We start from the raw sequence: 23911 nt of genomic DNA, 5'->3' as shown, positions 1-23911 counted from the left end.
CACCTGCCATTATTCTACTAAGATTCTCTCTAGTGTTTGTTATATTATTGTGATGTTATCTGTCCATGTTTGTACTTTTATACGAATTTTATTTCATTTTGCTGCCCCTCTTGACCAGGACAATCCTCTGTGGATCAATTAAAGGATAAATAATACAAATGCGATTGACTCTGATGATCCTCAGACTTTTATATTAGCGCCACCAGCAGGTTGAAATTTATGTTTTTAGCAAAATGTCCCAATAACTTTTGGATATAGATATTCATGAACATGTTCTTTATTATTATTTAATCTGTTTTGTTTATCTTGTTTAATGTATGACATTTATTTTTGTATTGTGTATTGGATATTTGTATATTGTTATGTGTAATGTTTCTTTTACCTGCCACAAGACTACTGAAGGAAATCAGCATTCTTGCTAAATCGTGTTTACGTCGCGTATTTTTAATGATGTTCATTAACTTGTTCTGTCTTCTTCAAATAGACAAATAAAATAATATATTAAAAAAAAATGCTCACCTCGAAATTAATTCTAATAATTCATGAAGTCAGTATTTTATTTTGCCTACAAAACAAATAGCCTCAGCGAATGTTAGTATGTGGTGCACATCAACATGTAAGCATTCTCGTCGTGTGCATGTGAGCGTGCTGAAGTTTGCGTTCGGCTCAAATCACGAGAAGTTTTTTGCTTACCATTGCTGATATAAATGGGGTGGACAAAATAATAGAAACGCCTGTCAGTATAGTGCAACACCAATAAGCAACTCAACGAACTGCAGCCTTTTTAACAAAAACTGAATAGTAACACTTTCATGAAAGAAGGATTTATTGCAGGACTTTTGTATTAAACTGCATTAGTTTACTATAAATTGGCGACTGAACATATAGTCAGTATGTAGTTAACACCACATGAGGGCCACGGGGTGCAGAGAGTTTTTGATATTAAGAGCGGCTGCCCTCCAGTAACCTGGTGTGTGTGTGTGTGTGTGTGTGTCAGTAGAAATTGAAGATAGCACCCAGAGACACTAATCTTATGTCAGTTTTAATCCTCTTCAGGGTTTTTTCTTACTTTGCTGCCTCTTTGTCAACGCTTGAAGCTAATTCCGCCTGCAAAGTCTGCCACATGGTTTGTCAAATGGAGGCTCTCTGCAAGAACATCGAGGATAAATTGAAGGTACCCTCCAGATATGTTTTAAAAGGTGTATAAAACACTGTACTTCGACTGATATTGTGTTTTAGATTTTTTAGTTTTTCCACCAAAATGTTGTATTATCTTGCTGAAATCCTTAAAATTACATCTACCTTGTTCCTCGTTAAAAGAAATCCTAAATCTATGATGATGCAGATATGTCATTTTAAAACACTTCAAACAAGATGTCATTGTCAAGTCCATTCTCAGTGTCGGTGCACTGGAGGCTTCAAGTCACACTTGTGTACGCTGAATATTGTGATGTCACGAATCATGCTCGTTGGCCTGCCTCTTAAACCTTATACCCCTTATAAACTCTTATAACCTCAGTGAGCTCAGATGTCGTTTTTGTGTTGGCACTGTAAAAAGCAGAAGCCATTTTTTTTATTATCCAATGTTTTCACCCTTGTCAGTTTATTTGTTTGATGGTTGGTTTGTGACCATGATTACACAAAAACTACTGAGTGGATTTCCACAAAACTTCGATGGAAGATGGGTCTCGGCACAGAATGGACCCCATTCACTTTCAGTGCAAAAAATCAGGCGTATTTAGATGACGAATGAGTACAAAGGGGGACTACTGGGACTACTGATATCACCTTATCTGTATTTACTCTGCACAGGTCGAGCTGTGGGATGAGTTCATAAAGAAATATATCCATTTTGGATGTTAGCTGCACTTGATTGGAAGTATGGATATCTACCTATAAAACCACGCTGGCTTAATGAAATCTGAAGTCGCATCTCTCTACATGAAGCATTTCATCTTCTCGTGTCGCTGGTGTGCAACTGTTGTGTGTGAGGTTTATTGTGTGGAACAGTTGAGGTGACACACTGACAGCTGCACAGATTGAGTCAAGAGAAACAGAAATCAGCTGGTTAAAACAGCAGCTGTGGGTGAGAGGGCACAACTGAGGTATGTTGTTTGTCTGAGATACTTCTCAGTAGGAAAATCATTGGCGGAAACACTTATAATTCACACTTTCTATCCTTTGTTGGCTCCCTGGTTACTCTCTGAGTGCTCTGTCACAGTAACCCTCTCCAGAAGAGCTAAAGGTCTGTAATAAAGTTTCCTGGGTCACTGTGCACATTTTGACCCCTTTTGTCTCCCGGATTCATTCCAGATCGCTGCCACCAGAAGTCAGACGTCAGGGCTTTCAAGATCAGGGTGAAAGGGGAAAAAAAGCTTTTTTTGGATTTTTCATCCATCTAGCTTTTTCACTTTCAAGATTCCCTTTTATGTTCCTCGGATCTACAAGCACCTGTACCGACCAACGAGCGTCCAGAGAAAAGAGGCAGTTTGGACCGTGTGAACTCAACAGATAAAACAGTCTGCTGTCTTTTCACCCTCTCCCTCTCTATTCAATAGCCTCCAAGTATCTTGACAACCTTGCCTGGTATTTTGGCAGCAGTCCCTTGAGTGTTGATGTCAGCTGAGAGAGGGGAGGGGAGGGACTGAAAGAGGGAGAGAGGGGAGGAGGGGAGGAGTGAGCGGGCTATTCAAGGCACTTGTCCTCTGTCTCCCTCAGTGCTTTAGAGGAGGGGGAGGCGCACATGCATTGAGAGAAACACACACTCTCACACACACATATACTAGTGGCGGCCACATTTTCACAGCCTGCTCTCCAGACTGACAGCAGCAAACGGAGTTGAGAGCCAGCACGATAGAGCAGCAGCGAGGAAGGAAGAGAAAGAGGACTGGAAACAAGGGAGGCATCCACACAGGAGAGGAGACTACACAGGATTTGTCTCATTTTTTTCCTCTTTTAGCTCTCTGGGAGCCAAAAAAGGAATCTGCCCTGTGCTCCTCTTGAGCTGAACTTGCTTTGCACCTTGCTATGGCAGCCCCGGTGGGACATGGGAACACTGTCTCCCTCTCATCTTGTTCCTCTCATCCTTGGACTACAACCCTCCTATGGGCTCTGTTGACTCTTTTAACCCAAGTGTGGGGCTTTAACCTGGATACTACTCACACGCTGCATAAGTTGGGAGACCATGGCACCTTTTTTGGTTTCTCTCTAGCACTTCACCAACAGCTTACCCCAGAGCCTCAGAGCTGGTGAGTGGGTCAATGCGGCACTGAGTGTTCCCTGTGTGTCCTGTGTGTGTTTTTGACTTTTTGTTGCACCTTACACCAATCAGATTTTGTATCTCCACCTGCTTCTCGCACAAATTCATCACTACAACATGTTTTTTTCATATTTAGGGCAGTTAAAAGCTGAAATTTGAGTTGTGCGGCTGCGACAGTCAGCATTTCTGTGCTGCAGCCGTCCTTGGATTTGCTAAATCATTGCAGGAGTTTTAACATGTGCAGCATGAGCAGCCTGAGTTAATAGAGGATGATTTACAGTAAGTGGAGAGTGGATGAGAGTAGGCTTGCTGAATCAGCTGGCAGGCAGTGATTTCTGAAGAAGGGGAAAAAAGGTTTTTAAGTGATTTTTTCAGAACAGTTCACATCTAGGGGAGTGGAGATACTACTGAGTCCTATAATGTGTGTTTGCTGTGTATGTGTGACCATGTTTGTCCTATAATCCTCTGTTTGCCAACAGCTGTTCAGTGTGACTGGAACACTCATGAGCCAGGTTCCAGAAATCATGAATAAATTATAACAACAGGTTTGCCTGCAAAGCTTTGGAAATGTTTGCTGCATGACTTTGAGTAAGAGGTGGCTTTAATTTTCCTCCCCTGAAGCTTTATGATTAATATTTCATGTGATGAGGTGCCAAAGAGAAGAGTTTTGTGATATATCACATGGGATTTAAAGAGGTTTTTGTCATCAGCAACAGTGTTTTTTTGTACAAAACTACAAATTCAGTTATTTTCTTCACCATCTAAAGATCACCATCTTTAATGTCCTATACAACTTTAAAAACCTTTGTTAGACATTTATTTTTAAAGGCGAGTCAATATAGCAGTAAGTAAGACTGGAGAAATATTCATACTGAGGTAGAAGTAGCACAGTACTACGATAAATAATTTGTGAATTTGAAATGCTACTTAAGTAGAAGTAGTGAAACATTATCAACAACAAGTACTCAAAGTATCAAAGGCAAAAGTATTTGTTGAGTAGAAAAATTGAATGTTATACTACATTATTATATTTTAGAGTATTTGATATAATTAGTTCACATAATATTTTATAAAATCATCATATTGTAGCCTATATTTGAATATAAAATGAACGAATGAGTAACTAGACATAGTGGAGAAAAAGTATTTGATTCTCCTACAAAATGAAGTGGAGTAGAAGTATAAGGTTGATTGAAATGGAGTAAAGCTGCTGTACTTGATAACTTTCCACCCCTCAATTCAACAAATGCAACATTCATGTAATGTACATCCTTTAAAATTAATCCAGACTTTTTTGAATGTCTGTTCTGGAGCTCCATATTTAACTGTTGCCTCCTCAGTTTACCCGGGCTGGAGTCATCCTGTCGCCTGGTGAGACCAGTGACATCAGCGAGAGTCATGTCACCCCTCGGAAACCTGCTCACTGTCCAGCAGCATTCCTGGAAACGTATTTTAATACCTTAGGATTAGCTCAAAGTATTGTACAGCCTTTACTACTGTGGCCAGTTTCTGCTACAGCAGTGGAGTTTGTGCCAGGAGGCAGTCAATAAACTATCCCGATGTGCTGATGTGATGCATCTACTGGAAGAGAGTGGGATGATGAACGCTGTTGCCAGTATGCTGTGACATCACGTCCACTGTATGCATCGATGACTTTACAGTGATTTCATCTGCATCAGAAAAACATCATCTTTGTATGACTTGCACGGCTGAAGTCATGACTTTAGAAATTCTGAGGTTATTAGCCGCCCATGATCCCCCAGAAAAGTCTCAATTTTATTTTTTAGCATTTTGATTTGCTTTGTGACATTTTTATGATAATCAAATGACTTTTAAATGGTTTAGCGTAAGAAGTCGGAGAATTTTCTCAGCCAAAAAGAAACACTTAATCCTTCAGCCACTTGGGTGCTAAAGGAAAAGGAATGAACAATTTCAACGTACTATATCATCGTCTTTTGAGATGACATAGCATTTGTTTTTTTAACAGTTGCTTGTTTATGAAGCAGTCATGCTTCTGACCACCTGATGTCCAACATGCTCTGTCTTTTAGCTCTGTTTTTGGTCTCAACCAAAGCAGAGGGGAGCTGCTTGTTTTTGTATTGTGATTTGATGTAATGTAATTATTGTAGTGCAAAATTATTACATTTTGGACAGTGACTTAGAAAGAAGCCAGTAATAATATTCTGTTGGGGAAGCGATGACTGCTCTATTTATTTATTTATTCAATTTCTGGTTTCAAATACACAAAAAATGAGCATGAAATACTGAAATCAGCCTGTAAAATGACCATGACCATGAGTGAGTCCTGATGACTTGATGCTGATGTCGTCGACACTGTGGACTGCGAGAGTTCAAAACACTTCAAGTCGATGTTGTTGCACTCTCAGTTAGAGAAATGTATTATTCAGATAGTAAAACAATTATCTTTCCTGTCTGAATAATACATTTCCATTAAGCTTTATGATCATGCCCTCTCTGCGTTATTGCACCTCAGATTTGGGAGTTTAGTTTCCTATGATCATCTTCTGATGTCCTGTCTTGAAACACTTTGCCTCAAACTTAGTGTAATTAGATGCTTTTGAGTCATTTTTCTCTTTATGTTATACAGGTTTGGGTTACTGTCGCCTGTAGTCATATTGCGTCGCAGTCATTGTGTTTTATGCCACCAGATTCAAGGGTGAAAATGATATCAGTGCTTTGATGCTTTGTTCTGTGCTTACTCATGTCTGCATTACACAACCAATAACGTTAAAGTGCTAATAGAAATCAGCTTAGTCATGCTGTCACACGTATAGTTTCACCCTCTCTTTTCCCCGAAGCATCACAGGAGTTATGTGTATGTCTGCAAAAGCAGGACCACACAATGTCAGTGAGCAGACATTCAGCTTCAGATGCAGCTGGCAGGTTTATGGAATGAATCTCTTTTTGTTCAGTTTTACATTATCTTTCTTCAGTGGAGACTTATGGTTTCTGCAAACCTACTGCTCCTTTTCAGCATGGCAGCAAAAGCCAAGGCAAAGGTCACCCCATGTGACTCGATGACCTCATAGTGACTGATGTTCTGTAAAGAGATCCTATTCAGTGACATGTTGGGAGGAAGCAAAAGTATGCCACACACACTCAGACGGGGATCAGGGCCTCGATCTGAACTTCCCGAACTTCTGTAAACTTTCTATCAGATCTGTTTTGGTTGTTGTCGTCCTGGAGCGGGGGCTCCACGCTGAACTTAGGGGGCTTCTCCTCCTGCTGCCAGACAGAGGAGGAGATGAGAGGGTATTTCAGTCTGAGTTATGTGTTCGTCTGCTATTTATACTACTATGAGAAGTCCTTCCGCTAATAGTTCACTGCCTGGTGAAGACAGGAAGCCCACTGAGCTTTATCCCACCACTGCCAATCTCCCTGAATTCAGCTACTGCTTGTTTATACAGTGTAATACAACTGCCAAATAGCATGTAACATAAACTCCAGCAAAACAAAATAACCTTCTCATGATATGATACATTTTTATGTAGAGATTATTATTATTATTATAGACCGATTATTACATATTTAGGATGTAACTGCTGTACAGGTGCATGATGGCTTCATGCCTTTGACGGTTGGGCGATATACTGATATTATATCGTTATCATGTAATGAGCAATATATCAGCTTAGATTTTGGATATTGTTTTATAGTGATATGGCGTAAGAGTCATCTTTTCCTGGTCTTAAAGGCTGCATAACATAAAAGTGATGCATTATTCTGAACTTACCAGACTGATAATTGCCTGGAAATGATTATGGGTGCCTTTATTTTTACATTTTCTCTTCCCTTTTACAGCCAAACATGATAGTCTATGGCCATGTTAGCAGTTTTGTTTGTGGTGATGCTGAATTGCATTGCATTATACCGACAGGTGTTTCTATTTTTTAGTCCACCCCATTTTTATCAGTGAGGGTAAGCTCAAGAACATAAAAACCTCTGTGATTTGAGTTAAATGCTGATATCAGCATGCTATCATGCTTACAAATGCAATGCTAACATGCTAGTGTTTAGCAGGTTTTGTGCTCATCGTCTTACTTTAGCACATGAACATGCTAACACTTGCTAAAGCAGTAAAAGCAAAGTACAGCTGAGGCTGACGACACGTCGCTCACGTAGTGTCACTCACGTAATGTCACTCATGTAACGCTAGTGACTTAAGTTACATCATTCACATACTTGCCTTAATTAAAAAACACTCTTGACTCTTGGTCTAAAAAGGGACGTGAACCATAAAAACACTCGCTGCACTGCTGGTGGTCTATATTCAGGGTCAGCTGATTCTACACACTGCAAGCTTTTAGTATGATACATCAATATACTTAGAACGGACTCATGATATAGCATGACGTGTTGTACATATATAAATGTTTAGCTCACTGCAGAGGGCTTGTGAATCATACTGTACATAACATGCATCCTGCGAAGCTGTTAGTCTTACGGTTTCATGTCATTTCTTTATACTGAGCTCAGCCTCATGATTTAATGTGAAGGTCTTTCCTGTTTTTGAGTGCTTTGACAAAGGTGGGGACGGCAGTTCTGCTTTTCTGCTCTGATATAGATCGCAAATCATCGGTTATTGCTTCGTGTTGAAGGATCTCTATCCGGCCTTGAAGGACATCTATAGTCCTTATTCTCTTTTCTCACCCGATTGCTTTTCCTTTGTGTTATGTTTTCAATCATGGCAGCAATTTCCTCTTTCTGAATATCTTTTATTGACATTTTATTGGCATTTGTAATAACGTAGTTTTTTCCTCCAGATGCTTTCAGTTTGTTTTTGACAACATTATTAGTCTGTGTTTTATTAGACTGCGTTGCATTGCTGTCAAAGGGAAGGTAGAACATTTCCAGTTGCAGTAAGGTTCATGTTTACCAGGGACTTTACTTTGGTGCCTTTTTGTGGAGACATACTCAGTCTCAAAGCCAGCGGGGCCACAGGTAGCCGATATAATCCTACAGACAGTCTGGACTTCGGTTTCACTGGCTGAGTAAGAATCTAAAACAGAGCGTTCTGAAGCTGAACAAATCCTCTCATTGAACTGGAGGCTTGATTAACACAGCTTAAAAAACAAGAGTGGAGCGTGGAAGAGATTTTTAGGATGACCTCCAAAAGATTGCAGAGATTGCAAGAGAAGTCCAAAGCAAGAGATAAGAAACTTTTAAGGCTATATATATCCTCAAATTTACTTCAGAAATGCAAGGACTGGACGACTAAATCAAACATCACAACATTGACATGGATTTCACAGCCCTATGAGGAGGGGACATTTTATTGTCGTGAAGCAATAATTTTACATTTTGGGAAATAAGTTTATTTGCTTTCCTGTTGAGAGTTAGTGGAGAAGATTGATACTACTTTCATGCTTGAAGCTAAGCATATAGCTTTGCATAAAGACTGGAAACAGGGTCAAACAGATAGTAAGGCTCCTTTCAAAGGCAACAAAATCCACCTTTAGCCTTTGTGCTGGACTAAAAACGGGGACTTTAAAAACAAATGAAAACAACAAAACAGCATAAAATCACTCCATGGAGTTCATCCGGTGCAATCCAAGTCTCCAGAAGTCCCAAGATCACCAAATTTTGAGCTCATGCACCCACTTCAGATGGGTGCAGACTTCAGAAGTTTTCTGTTTAAAGAAATGTGTAAATAACGTCTTTTCAAATCAAATTTGGGACCTTGGGTCTTCCAGAGACTTGGATTACATCAGGTGAGCTGGCTGCTAGCTACAGCTTAATATTTACCTTACATATGTGAGAGTGGTCTCCATCTTTTCATCTAACTCACTTGTCTTCTTTAAAACTGCTAACTTTGTATTGCTCTGCTGAATTGTGAAAATCTACAATGCTGTTGGATTTTGCCTCCATGGGTCAGACACAATATTCTCTGTACCTTGCATTTGCTTTGTTTAATACACTATAAATTACTAAATGGGGGCCCAGCATAACTGCTTCACACATTCATAACACAAAGAAAAAATTCTGGGAGCTAATTTGCATTAAAATAGCCACATAAAAGCTGCTTTTTCACCCTCAGCTTAAGAGTTGAGAATGAACCTTCCCCCTTTTCCCTCCCTAATTCAATTCATGATTTTTCTCCCTGTCGCTCTTTCTCTCTCGTTGTGAAATCTCCTGGAAGCCATTCATGTGAAAGCCTCGTAAATGTAGGGACTCAACCTTTTGCAGAGCTTATTTATTGGAGAGATCAGAAGGAGCAGAGGGTATATAGCATGGGATTTATAGTCTGGCATGCACACACACACACACAAACACATACGATTAATGCTTTTTACTAGCTACCACTTAGTCTCTGTCTATTTAGCATTCTCCCATTCCTCCACACCGCCACACCGGGCTGCCTGGGCCGGGACAAAAGCTCGGTGGGAAGCAGCGCTGCCTGGCAGAGAGCTTTCAGGAATATTACTCTGCGGACCACGTGCTCACTGGGGGGAGAGGGACAATCTGCAGAGTCAGGAGGAAACATACAACTTAGATCTGATGGAGGTTGCAGCAAAAAATGCACAGTTTGGCAGTGAAGGAGGAGCAGGAGCTGATTCTGCATCTGTGCTGCAGAGATAGTTGGCGGATAAAGTCCTGAGAGGGTCCAGTTTTCTGGCATTTCACTGCATTATTAGTACGCATAACTATTATTTATTGTTAATGAATCACGTTTGATTCTGCTTTTGCGTTTGCTCTCCCTGTTATTTCATAACAAACCTCATTGGTTGGAGTATTACCTTGAGCTGACTATGAACATCATATGATCTGTGTGTGGGGGAGGGGTTGAGGGTCTGATGGGGACAGGAGCTGAAGGGATGAATAAATCATGGAAGGCCTCCCCTTTGATTAAATACGCGCGTGTCCACGCTCGTGTGTGTCCGCGCTCGTGTGTGTGTGTCCGTTTAGAGGCAGTTGTGTTGACTCTGGTGAAGACGCATTTTAATCAATCAGCTGATGGCAGCTCTACTGAGAACTGATACAAAACTGAGATCGGAAAGAAGCCATGAAAAGCAGACGGGAACAGGAAATTACAAGGGATGCGGAGGCTTTTTGTTTGTATTTATAAGAAGAGATTTGCTGATTGATTACGCTCATAAGTCTTTGGATGGAAACGTTTCAATTACTGGAACGTTTCTTTGTGTTATCACTGTCACTTGCTTATCTTTTCTAATATCCTCAGGCACTTATAGCTTGAAAAAGGTCCACATATGTTAATGTGTCATCACTGTCAGGTTTAAGTGAATTGCTAAATGAATCTGTGGACAAAGACTCAAATAAAACAAAGTACAGTCATACTTAAATTTTCAAAGGATCTGCAGTTAAGTTTAATATATAGATTGAACCCCCAAAACTGTGATTTTTGGCAGTTGTTAGCTGGCCATGCTACATCTACTTGCCACACTAAGACTCTACTTGCACTTTTCTTAAGTTTTAATGGTGCAACTTGATTTGGTATCACTATTTTGAAACAAGCCAGTAAGCTAGTTACAAAGAAAGTAGGTAGTATTGCACTCAATCTTAGTGATGGATTCACGAGTAGTGAGGACTTTTATAGGGATAAATTGTGGCCTTGAACCCCGCTATGATGTTTAAGATTATTTCCCTGCTGATTCCTGTGAAGTGTAATACAAGTGTATATTCAACACAGGTACACTACGAGGGCTGTCACAGTATCAGACTTTCACAACATGGTTATATTACTTGCTACAGATAGCGCCTCACTCTCATCCATCATCTCCTCTGACTCGATTAGAAAGCCAAACAGGAGCTGATGTGACTAGAATGGAAATGATGCAATTAGGAGCGGCTCACTTCAATCTTTATTTTGTAGTTAAGTGGTAAATTAATCAGTCTTTGTTCATTCATCTCATCTCCGTGTTCTCTTTGGTTTTCTGATTATTCCAGTTTTCTGTTGGCTTTACTCTCCCTGTTTCTCCTCTATGTCTCTCTTTCTCCTCTGCATCCATGTCTTGCCCTGTGACCCATTTACACAAACACACGCAGACTATTAGTTTCCTCCAGGACATGACATGCAGGTCAGGTGACCTAAAACTCCTAATTGATCATAGATGTCACTTATTGAATGTGTGTGTGTCTGTGTGGTAGACCTTGTCCATGAGTGGATGGATGGATGGAACGCTCAAATGTCACACTTAAAAAGGAAAATAAGAGAAAGAAAGAAAGAAAGAAAGAAAGAACAATTAATATAGCGGCAGAATTTGAGAACCAAATAGAGTAGACAGATCAATAGATGGATGAGTGAGATAAAAAGGAACAGTGGAGGGATGGTGTCAGGGTTATCTCCTCTTTATACTTTGGACCTGAGGGCCAATCATTACCCCATCTATGTCTGGAAATGGCCGTTCACTTATTGATCAGCGGTGGGGCAGGTGGTGAGCTTAGGGGTTGTTAAAGATGCATGTGAAGTGTGGATGGGGTTACAATCGTCCTCTAAAAGCATTATGTTTGCACCCTTCTCCTTCCCGAAATATATCTTCAGTGCTCGAGAAGTAAAAGGGTTTTTGTTTTTTATTTGTTTTTTAAAATTGATATCAAACTCCCCTTCTGATGTCCTTGAGCAAAGCGTTTAAGCAGGAAGTTGAGTCATATCCGTGGGCAGTGAACCACAAGATCCCAAAGGGCTTTTTGATTGGCCTGGCAGCTGTCTCAGTCTCTCTTTTTGCCCTTTATTGTGCATTACCCAACCCTTTTTCTGCCTCTCTTCTGGGGAAGGAGTTGAGATGTTAAAAACATGATGATTCACAGCTCGGTCACCTCATTCTCAGCTGTCATTTTCCCATCAGGGAAACTGAAAGGAGAAACTGGAGTCAGGTGTGAAAGCGGTGTTTTGTGAGACAGGGTTCGTTTTATGAGACTGATTGTCACAGTGGATGTTGTTGGACAGGCTGCAGTCAGTGTGTTGATCCTTAGTTTACACAGTTGTTGAACAGCCTTCTGTTGTCCGGTGTGCATCAGCACGTGTGTGTGTGTGTGTGTGTGTGTGTGTGTGAGGTTACGTACAAATATTCAGCTCCATTTCTACACTCATGCCTTGATTAACGTCTGCGTGCTTGCACATGTTTTCTTTTGCATGTATATGTGTGTGTGTATGTGTGTGTGTGTAGGTCAGAGGTCACAGTCTTGCCTCAGCATAACAGAAGGCCTAAAGAGCCCCTGGCCCCCATGCTGATCCTGTAGAGCCACTGTCTATAGAGCGACAGCCTCACGCTGCTCTCCGATGGACAGATGTTAACGGGTGTGAGCAGGCAGATTAGGAGGGATCAACTGAAACGGTCCGTATTGGAAATGTTTAGGGTCATTCAAGATTTCACAAACTTTAATAGTTTTAAAAAAGCCCACGCCTGGAAAATTCCAGGGCAGGGTTGGGTTTAAAAAAGTTTGAGTTTCTCTTTATTAAAATTTCTTCTTATGTCCCCTCAAGCGTACTGTTTGGATGATGTGCAGTCACACTGAGGCTCTTTACAGTTAAGCTTGCGTGGGCGTCACATTAACACCTGACCTGCTTCCCAGTCTATTCTCTTTCTTTCTCACATCATTTATCTCTGATTTGTCTCCTTTTTTGGTCTGCGTGCGAGTCCTCTCTTTCCATAAACAAACAAAACAGGACCTCACAAATTGTTGGAGGGAAGAAAAACTTTCTGCAGATGTTTGTGTCTTGTTTGATTGTTTTTCACATGCAGGCACGTGACTATTGTCACTGCTGTTGCCAAGCCTCGTTTTAAGCTTAATCGAGTATATACAATTGATTCTGAAAAGGTTTCTAGCAACACAAGAGTTGTGCATTTTGTCAGCACATTGAGGAGCATGCAGTCTGCAGTACAAAAAATGAAAACTGACTATTTTGGGTTTTACAAGCTGCAAGTGTATGAGCACAGGGTAAAGATTAGGTGACTTAATCCTGTTTAAAGGTTGCCATGGTGTCAGAGATTGACTAACACACTTTGGCTATTTTTGTTCTTTTTGCACAGTTTTCTTGATATTTAGAGACAGCATGGCGGTCTGAATATTGGTTACATGTGTAGTGTATTGTTGTCCAGTCTTTCTCTTACTCTCACTGCCTATATTTGCCTGTATGGGAAGCTGTATGCAGGGATGTGACTCTCGAGGGTGGGGGAGGAGTGGAGGACGATGGGATTGTGTGTGGTTGTGTGTAGATGGGGTTTTGATGGGGGGAGGGGTGGTCAGGAGCTTGCAGAGAATGAGTTTTGGGGTCACTGCACATGCTCCCCTCAATGAACACATGGGTATGAGTGTCGTGTAATGAGGGTCTACTGTGTGACTGTTTTGTGTCCGGGATGATTAGTTAGAAAAACAAGGATGATTTTTATGACAGTGGAGGACGGGGTCATAAATCTCTATCCAATAAGCAGAGGCATGTGAATTTCAGAGGTTTTGGTAATGTGTTGTAATACACTGTTATTGTTCTGTTGACGGCAAAGTTAAAATGTATCCTGGGCCATGTTCGCACAATCAAAATCTCCCCACATTACGAATAATGGATTCCTTCTAAAAGCTTTCACATGTTTTATTGGGTCTAAAATACTTAGTAAAAGTAAAAGATTGTGTTATGATATTACTTTGATATAAGTGAAAGTCACCCATATGAAAAGTATCTGATATTAAATGTACTAAAGTAATTTATACATATATTTACATGTTGTATACTATTTTTTATATTGTTTTTCAAGGATTAAGTCTCGAAAGTAAAAATAAAAGTAGCCTAAACAATACATACAGTTAAATATATGTATACGCTGTACATTATGGGTCGACTGATTATGAGATTTGACATCCAGCATTTTCCCCAATATTGGAATCTGTGTTTTTTTTTAAATCCAAATGCTGATAAAATAAATACATTTAAAAATGCACTACTGTGGCTCTGAATCTACAAAATACCTAGTAACTAAAGTTATCAAGTAGGTAGCAGAAAATGGAAATATCAAATAGTACCAACTTAAGTACAGTACTTAAACAAATGTACTTAGTTACATTCCATCACTGATAATAATAATGTAACAAAAGTTCTTTATTTCACCAGCAAAGGGCTTCAAGGAAAGACTATTAATATGAAGAGTAAAATGGGAGGAGGAACTGAAGCTTGGGGTGCACCCTTGCTCATATTTAGAGATGTTGATCTGAGCCATTGTTTTTACCAAGACTGATGTAGATGTAATGTGTTCCTCCTTATCCCTCTTTGTATAAAAGAAAGTAGCTTTTTGATTTGTTGTTAATTACTTGATTGCACAGTGACTGACAGCTTAATGTGTCCTCTGATTGGCTGGCTGGTCCTCTATATCACAGTCAGTACTAATTTTAAATGGTTAATGCATGATTTATATACAGTATCTGTTATCAGTGCATGTTTTTCACTCTTAGACTCATTGTTTGAATATGTGCACATTTTAGCACGCTAACATGCTAAAATAAGATGTTGTAAATGGGAAACATTATATGTGCTTAACATCAGCACGTTAGCTTTGTCATTGTGAGCTAAGTACAGCCTCACATTGATGCTAGCATGGCTCTTAGTTTTGTCTTAATCAGTTTTCAAGGGGGTCACTGGTGCAGCGGGGCCCAGGTGCATTATCTAATCTGTGTATACAACCCTGCAATGTAAATCACACACACACACACACACACACACACACACACACACACACACACACACACACACACACACACACACACACACACACACACACTTCAGTAATGCTGGTGCCGGCTCTGTGGCGTCTGGGTTTACGTCGGTATTTCACTAGACAGCGTCACCGTCACGCTCAGCACCCTGATATCTCCTCCTGTCCCAGTGTGCAGCAGCAACAACATACCCACAACCACTCATATTACAGACACACACACACACACACACACACACTCCATGTCAAATGTGGGTTTACTGAAAGACGAGCTTGGCAGTGGAGATCATGATCATACTGTCTGACTCAATCCTGAACAATGAGGTGAGCTAAGAAGTGGGTAAAGGGCAAACAAATGAAACCATTACTCACTCAGCCATGACATTTTATCTGTGTCAGATTTGGGACATGTGTGCCTGTCTGTCGGGCATTATTCAGCTCTGACTAACTCAATCACTTCAAGTCATTCAAACAGATTCACACATAAAATGTTCAAGGCTGTAATGACTGTTGAGGACACCCAGACAACACGTCCTTGTTTTCTTAAATCTATTTATTAATGACTATTTACATTTTTCACACAAAGATACATTTCATTGTACGGAAACATCAAAGGGAATAAGAGAAATATTGGTCTCAAACAGGGCTGCAGCTATTTTACCTTTGCTACTTCTTTATTAATTAGTGAAAGGTCCCATTTGTAAGAAATGTTGATTTTTAAATCCCATTCCCAACTTGTCAAATACTGACGCTTTAGGATTGTAGGTCACGTTGGCTGCCATCCCTAACTGGCTTTTTTTGGTCAAAGATGGTTAAAGCCCCAAATCATTTTGTGTCACTGCTGGATATACTGAATGTCCTCTGAGGTGTTTTCTCATGAAGAATGATTTGAATCCATTGGGGTTTGCTGAATATTGTGTTTAGGCACATGAACGGTTTGGGAGCCATTCAACTCTCTAATCCAAATACTGGCGGTGTAACAGCTTAACAGACCTCCCACCTTACACCCTGACACCTGCCCGTGTATCTGCACATGTGGGTGGAGGGAGACATATCACCTTAACTTCTAAACATAAACCAGAGCTCCCTGGAATGTGGAGCTCTAAGAGGGATCAGATCTTATCACTTATCAGGTCCTTTTCAGTGATACGTTTCTTCCTCTTTATCAAATCCCTTTAGTTTAACACATGTTTGAGTTATCTTAACACTGTTTGGTTGGGTTCCCTTATGAGTGGACCACCAGTGATGTGCAGCGGTCATTATTTCACACGAGTTGTCTGGACTTTGGGTGGCTGTTTGGGGCTCTCACTCATTAAGGTGAGGGGAATCATTCCTGAGGCATGCACGGCTGCACTTGAACAGAAGCAGTCGTCAGGGAAGAGAAGGCAGGAGCAGAAAATAGAAGGTAGAGCTGTCTGGCAGTCTGGGCGATATCAGTGGCAGGTCCTGTGTCTGTGTAGGCAACTGTATGTATGTGTGTGTGATGAAAGTGAGGACAAACGTTTCTTGCAGTCGAAGAAAAGATGTTGAGTCACAGTGGCAGCTGCTGTTATGAAAAATGAAAATGAGTAAGATCTGATCCAACATGGTTGACTCTCCCCTTTCCCATCACCTTCAAACCATATTTTCTCTGTTTTAACTTCTTGTAACTATTAGCCCCATGACTCTATAAAGCTCTTTACCCTTCTGATAACAAAACTGTTGGACCTCTTAGACCAATTCTAAGATCCTGCTTGCAGTAAGATTAGTGCTTTACATGCTGTTAGATTAGATGTAGGCTAGGCTACATCGAAACCATGCTAATGCTAACTAATGTTTTGCACAGGGAACAGTATTTGAACAAATCACAGAGTAACGTACATGTTGCTGAGGGGACAAATGGTTCTACGTTGGCACATGCTAATGTTTTGCCTGTTATAATGCTGTTAATCGTTAGCGTTAGGTAACCCACCGCAAAATTTATTGTACTAGACAACAATCTCAATTATTCAGCACTTGGCTAGATTAGTATGAGGAGTTGAGGCTGATTGTCTGGAGTGTCTGTGACCACTCAGACAGCTACTTTCTCTGTCTGTTTGTCTGTGCATGCTTCATGAAGCGCTATCAGCTTGCTGCATTATATTTAGAGGCAAAATACTTCCACGGAGATAGCTCTAATTTAAGTGTGTACATAACAAGGTAGATATGAGGGGGGGCTGCTGATGGGAATGTTTCACACACGCAGTGCAGTTAAGTCATTTGAGCAAACATCAATATTATAATTATATGTGTGCGTTGTAACTGCACGTGTTGTGGCACCCAATTTAAGGACGATCCATCTCATTTTTGTCTTTTTTTCATGCCACAATCAGCTCTTTATTCTCCCTGGCCTCTGTTTCCCCACGTCTCGCTTCCATGGATATGCCATGGCTGACGGTGTTGGGTGGAATGTGGCTCAACGTTCGGTTTTTAAATAGCATCCTCGCCTGAATCAGCCGCTCCTAATAAGGCAGAGGGCAGTGACACTGGCCCTAAAATATCAGCAACCACCTCACTGAGAATAAAACCTTTCCTTGCCTCGATAATGAAGATGATGATTTGTGATATGTTAGTTGAAACAAGATGCAGTCTGTGCAGACCCTGCAGAGCTGTTTTGAATCAGTTTGAAGTTAAGATAACATGGCAGCATGTTTAACTGTAGGTGGTCTCAGCAGGATTTGAATAGTTTTGCTTGAGCTGCAGGTGTTAGTACTCAACAGTAATGGTGGCTGAGGTCGGCTGAGGCTATTGTGTGAAATTTCTCACCAGTCACGTGTTAGATGATATGCAAACAGGTGATGACCCCGCCACCAAAAGCAAAACATCTAGTTTCTGTCACGTACCTATGACACACATACTGTGAATCAGCAATCTTTGATACGGAGCATTACGATGAAATGTGATCGATGTTCCTTCAGGATCCTCGTGGGGGCGCCGCAGGCAGCGGGGCAGGGCCATTTGCGGGGCACTCGGCCAGGAGCCTTGTTCAGGTGTCCAATCACCCCAGAGGAGTACGACTGTGAGAGGGTGGATATTGATGGAGAAGGTGAGTGTCCTGTAGTTGAGGTAAATTGATTAGTGGCCACACTTTCCTGCTAGATGAAATAGCAACAATAGTTTCTGCTTTTTAAATGTGAATTTTTGTTGGTTTTCTTGTTTTGTTTTTCGGCCAAAACTGAATTCTTTTGAGTTTTCAGCTGTTGCTCTGACAAGACAACTAATTTAAGCAGGCTAACTTAGTCTATAAAAGCATCGATGGCCATTTTCTACTCATTTCTGACCTTTAATCGTCCAAGTGATTACTGTCACTTGAGAAGACAACCAGCAAATGTATTGATAGTGTGAATTAATTGTTGTTGCAGCCCCAGTTTGTCGACAGGAGAGACTTTTCAGTCAGACTCCCGAAGCTTTCTTTTCTTGAATTTTGAGATTATCGTCAACTTTTTCTTCCATCTCTGACTACTTTGTAACATCGGAACAAGCTAGATCAATTTGGTTGCTGCAAGTAATTTGGTTGCCCTCTCATTTGCATTGCATAAGAGATAAACTTTAATTTGAGCTTGAATAACAAAGTGCTGTGTGCTCTCTGTGGCTCAGATCCTAATTGGTTTACAATATGGAAACTGTTATGATTGCTATTTCCTTCTATGTTTCCCCTCAGTGAGTCTGAAAAGAGAGAACAAAGACAACCAGTGGCTGGGAGTTACTGTCAAGAGTCAGGGGATCGGAGGGAAGGTGGTGGTAAGTAAAGACCCACATCCTGTAAATGCATCAGGGCAGGAAGCTACAGGGAGGTCTTTCCTGTCTTATGATAAAAATGTTGTTCCTTTTCAGCCTTTATTGAGAGGATCATGCAGTTTGAAAGTCAAAGTAATTTCTTATCTTAAGCAAAATAAACAATAAGAACTAATACTCTAACCCCACGTCCTCTCCCACTCCAGACCTGTGCTCACCTGTACGAGCTCAGGCAACGTGTAGGTAAACCTTCAGAGACTCGTGACCCCATCGGACGCTGCTACGTCCTGAGTGAGGACCTGACAGAGCGAGATGACCTGGACGGAGGGGAGTGGAAGTTCTGCGAGGGTCGGCCGCAGGGACATGAGCAGTTCGGCTTCTGTCAGCAGGGCCTGTCTGTCAGTTTCACCCCGGACAACAACTTCATTCTGTTTGGGGCTCCGGGAACATATAACTGGAAAGGTAAGGTGTCTGATTGACCTGTGGGAGGCTGGATTACTGAAATAAATCACTGAAAAGGCAGTTACACAGACATTTTAATGGGAGATGTTCACCAATGTGATGTTGCAGTTTTATAGCTGCATTAATGATTTTTAAGACACCAGGTGGCAGCAACAAGCAAGAGGATGTCTAATGTTTTAGACATTTTAAGGCTGCCTGAGGGAAATGCTGCATGGCTGTACATCCAGCATACAGGTAAAACAGATGAAAGAAATAAAGAAATGTTGAAGATGTTTTTCAATTATATTCCCTAGTTTTTATTTATTACCCTGACCTCATTAGTACAAAATGTTTCTTAAAGAATGATGTTCATTATTGAGTCCTGTTACCTTTTACAGTGGATACAAAGAAATATTAGAAGAAATATTGTCACGACTAATGTGAGCTGGAGAAAAGAGCCAATCCATGTAAACTGTCTAATCAGAACAGTATGATTAACAGATCAATCCTTTTAGGGATTAAAAAAAAATCCAATTGATTTATAAACCAATCTCATGATTGGACACAGAAATTATGCAGAGCAGCGGCGAGCATTAAATCAAAGAAAGCACTGAGATTTATCTGATGCAGCAGTGGAGTAGTGGTATTGTCATAGCCTGCCACATGAGATCAATGCTGTGGTTCATTTAGATCAAAGTACTGCATGATAATCGTAAAACATTGAATTACAGGTCAACATTTTGTCTGGCAGATGCATTCGATGTTTCTGATTCTACTGAATGTTATTTTATAAGAACCTGCAGGACTGTTTCCACTTTGTCCACCACACAGAACATGTGTTTAGATTTATAGAAAGTGTGACGGTACATGCGTGAGTTTGTTCACTTGTCCCAGATTCATACTACACACAAAAGCTAAGCAAGTTTTGAGTACATTCATGTATATTCAAACCGGAGAGTATACAGGGGGGTCGACTTTTGGCAGTGTGCTGTTAATTGACACTAGAATGCAATGCACAAGAGAACTGGAGGAGCTGCTCACAGCTGACGGAAAAGTGAATTGATGTGATGAGATAGCTTCAGAAAAATCTTCGGAAAGAACAAAAGCATTTGAGCTTTTATGTCCCAACCACTTTCCAACACAAAGTGCCACCTTTGTCTTGTTTATTCACTCCTAATGATCAGTATGTAGTACAGATTTGGGACTTGTGCGTCTGTATACTTGTAACATGTGTTTGTATTCTGATGTCTGCTGTGTGTGAAAGTGTGTTAGTGTTTTCTCGTTATCTTGCTGTGGCCCTCACCTGTTTCCGTTCCAGGTGAGATGCGCGTCCAGCTCCTAAACCAGACTCTGCTCGACCTCGGTCTCTATGACGACGGACCCTACGAGGTGGCAGATCAGAAACAGCTTAATGCCCAGCTCATCCCTGTGCCCTACCACAGTTACCTGGGTAGGATTTGCCCTCCCTGCTCACTGCTGCCCGTGCACAGGAGAGAAAGAGAGGGCCGGGGGAGGGCGACACCAGGGCTCAGACTGGACCCAACAGCAGCTTATAACAGTAGCAAACTGCCTCTAAATGGTCATTCCTTGTGGAGTATTTCTGGATGAGCCTATCTGTGTGTGACTCACAGCACCCTCATTATGACTCCACCTCATTTTTTGAACACTTTCCCATGTGAATGTGGGTGGAGGATGGTGAAAAATGTCAGACATGGATCCTTAGGATGCCAGTTTAGCCTCACCCTTTCTTGGACGACCCATTGAAATAAGCCCAACAACAATGACCTATCCTCATTCCATCCTCCTTTAAAAAGAAAGTTCGGGAAAACATGTCAGAAGAGGGTGGTGCAGAACCAGTCTGAGCCTGAAACGTTGTCTCTCCCCCAGGTACCCGGTGGTGTTGAAGGAAAACACCACTGCGGCACCACAAAGACAAAACAACAATCAATCACAGCCTGTCTCACCTGCACCTCCCTCTCCCCTTTTTTCCTCTCTTTTCACTCTATTTATCCCCTCACCATTTCACCACCCCATCACTCCCTCCCACACTCCTCCCTCTGTCGCTCTTTCTGTCTTTTCTTTTCCTGTCTCGGGCCGTAGGGCTCTTGTTCATGGCTAGCCCCATTGAAGATGCACTGCTGTACAAAACTCTGGAGCCCTCCAGCCGGCCCACACCGTTTGAGGATGTAGCTCATAATAGCTACTTAGGTTTGTAGGCGTGAGGTGTTTTTGTTTGGACCGGACTTGGGCTTGTAGTGGAAGTAGTCTCACCCTCTTCTCCGTCTTCGTCTTAATCCTTTCTGCTAATTTTGTGTCTACGTATAGATTTTTAGTGTATAATCTATGTAATACGTGGGACTGTATCACCTTTACTGTTCTAAAGAGACAGCCATCCAAAACTTTACATTTTTTTTGTAAAATTATGATTTAATTTTATTTGATTGAATTTTTGGGTGTGATTATCTTACGCTTCCTGCTTCTAGCTGCTGTTTTGACAATGGTAAGGAGATGGTTGTCTCTTTGAGAAGCAGCAGGGTGTTTGTCTGTTCTGTCTGTAGATATCTGCCGTCTGTAGTGTGTTGAGTCAGTCTGCATGTGTGTGTCGGTTTGAAGCTTTCCAGGTGGTGGTTTTCTTCCTAGTTGTTGTAATCTAACTTAATAGTTTTACTGATTAAAAGGTTTAACTAACAAATGTCTTCAGCCATGCTAGCAGCTCTGTGAGGCTGTAGGCTACTTAGACACAGTGGTGCTTTGTGCTAAATGCTAACGTCAGTTTTGCTAACATGCTCACGATGACGATGTTTAGCAGATATATTGTTAACCATGTTAACTTTCTTAGTTTAGCATCTTAGCATGCTAACGTTTGTTAATTAGCACTAAACACGAAGCGCAGTGAGACTGATGGGAGCGTCATCGATGTTGCAGGTATTTGGTCATAAAATTTTGACCTGACGAGTCATTACAGTTCATCCTGAGGGGAACATGAATGTGTGTGATAGTTGTTAACACATTTTATTCAAAACCACAAATGTCAACCTCACGGTGGCACTAGAAGATACGGGAGGGGTTTACCAGTGAAATTAGGCTCAATCCTCTGGAGACCATGAATGTTTGACCCAAACTGTGTTCCAATCAAACTCGAAGATGAGGAGAAATTTTCACTAGATCAGTAAAAACTTTGACCTGCTGGTTTGCACGAAAGGAAAACTGAGGGGATCACTAAAGTCAACAGGATTAATCCTCTGGTGACCATGAATGTCTATATAATCATGGTGATAGCCTGAGAAGTTGTTTAGATATTTCACTTTGAACCAGAATGGTTATTTTGAAGAAAAGATTGTGATTTTGTTATGAATCTCTTCGTATTTAGTTTCCATAACAGCCCATTTTCTCCTTAACGGGACCTAATTTATTATGATTGTGGGGTTCCAGTTATTACTTTTCACTAAGCGTGTGGATCTGCCGTAAATCTCTTCATTCACATACCTCCGAGCCTGCTTACCCTCCCGCTCTCCATATTGAGCCGTCTCCTTGACAACACTAATTCCCACATGACCTTTTAGCCTTCATTTATTACTCACATGCTTCCATTGATCCTAACCAGATGATATGCCATACCTATGCATGCCTACTAAAATGATAAGAGGAAGCGCTGTTTTTTCTGATTATTATAGAAAATACATTTCAAGAAGCAGTGTCCTGCTGAATGAAAGCATACGTCCCTTTTACCTCCATCAAGGCCAAGTCAATCCCATCACGGAGAATAGTACAGATCTCTTTATTTCAGGGTGTTTTGTCAAAGCAAAAACAAGCAATAATCGTCATCATCTGTAACCCTGACTTTATCTTGTTCAGCTTGTCAAAAATTAAAGAAAGAAAACAACAAGAACAACAAAACACCTTTTAATAATTTTGTTTTAATTGCACATAAGTGTTAAGTGCTTAAATAATTTAGAAATCAAGATCGTGGTATAAAACAGAAACAAAAAAGAGAGAAAATGGAAAAGTGTTGAGTCAATGTGAGTAAATTAAATAACTGAATGTGTGATTTATTACAAGAGACAGAAAAGCTGATTTGAAATTAATTACTTTTATGCATAACACCTCAATAATAAACACTTGAAAACACATTATCATGTAGAAGTTCCCCTTAACTTTATAGACTGTGAATTGCATAAGGTTGACTTTACTTAAACAAAATGAGTAAGCCTCAAAATTACCTAGTAAAGTAAACTTTTCAGCAGCTTAAATTTAATAGTCTACTTTGTCATTTTGAGGCAATTGATTCACTCGATTTTAGTTAGTAAGATTTTACAGTGTACGTAAGAACTGAAAAAACAGACATTTATGCATAAGTCTGCATTAATGTGATTTAAATATACTAAGTTATTTACTTGAGTCACATTGACTCAACATTATAGAAAAAATGTTGGTTTGTTGACATTATACAATACACAATTACACAACTGCAGTTGTAGCCCCTTCCATGATTCACACACAGAAAATGTATAAACAGGTCAAATATCATAAATTAGAACAGAATAAAACAAATATATAGGTGCTACGATAGAACAGAGAAGAATATTAAACATAGGACAACATTATATGTACAGTACAATGAAGATATGTAGGTCTGTGTATACACAAAAAAATATGTATACGTGCAATTTCACTGTAAAATAAAAGTCAAAGTGCAAAGACTGGGAGTTGGTAGCCTGAATGGCAGTGTAGTCTCAGGGCCTCTTTTAAAAGCTTTTGCTGCTTTAAGCTTCCACTC

At 40.6% G+C, this 23911-nt stretch overlaps 1 protein-coding gene across 1 annotated transcript in view; it reads left to right on the top strand.

Annotated features, from left to right (window-relative positions):
- Positions 1 to 3027: 3027 nt before the first annotated feature.
- itga7 (integrin, alpha 7) overlaps positions 3028 to 23911 on the top strand; it is a 32169-nt gene continuing 11285 nt past the window's right edge. The window contains exons 1-6 of the mRNA XM_073468550.1: positions 3028 to 3248; positions 17877 to 18004; positions 18620 to 18699; positions 18900 to 19155; positions 20453 to 20584; positions 21235 to 21342. Of these exons, the coding sequence (XP_073324651.1) occupies positions 3028 to 3248; positions 17877 to 18004; positions 18620 to 18699; positions 18900 to 19155; positions 20453 to 20584; positions 21235 to 21342 (925 nt within the window). The remainder of the gene's footprint in view (positions 3249 to 17876; positions 18005 to 18619; positions 18700 to 18899; positions 19156 to 20452; positions 20585 to 21234; positions 21343 to 23911) is intronic.

Source organism: Pagrus major, chromosome 6 (assembly GCF_040436345.1).
Source record: "Pagrus major chromosome 6, Pma_NU_1.0".
NCBI classification, from domain to species: domain Eukaryota; kingdom Metazoa; phylum Chordata; class Actinopteri; order Spariformes; family Sparidae; genus Pagrus; species Pagrus major.
The sequence above is the reverse complement of the archived record's forward strand: the minus strand, read 5'-3'. Positions and strand labels throughout refer to the sequence as shown.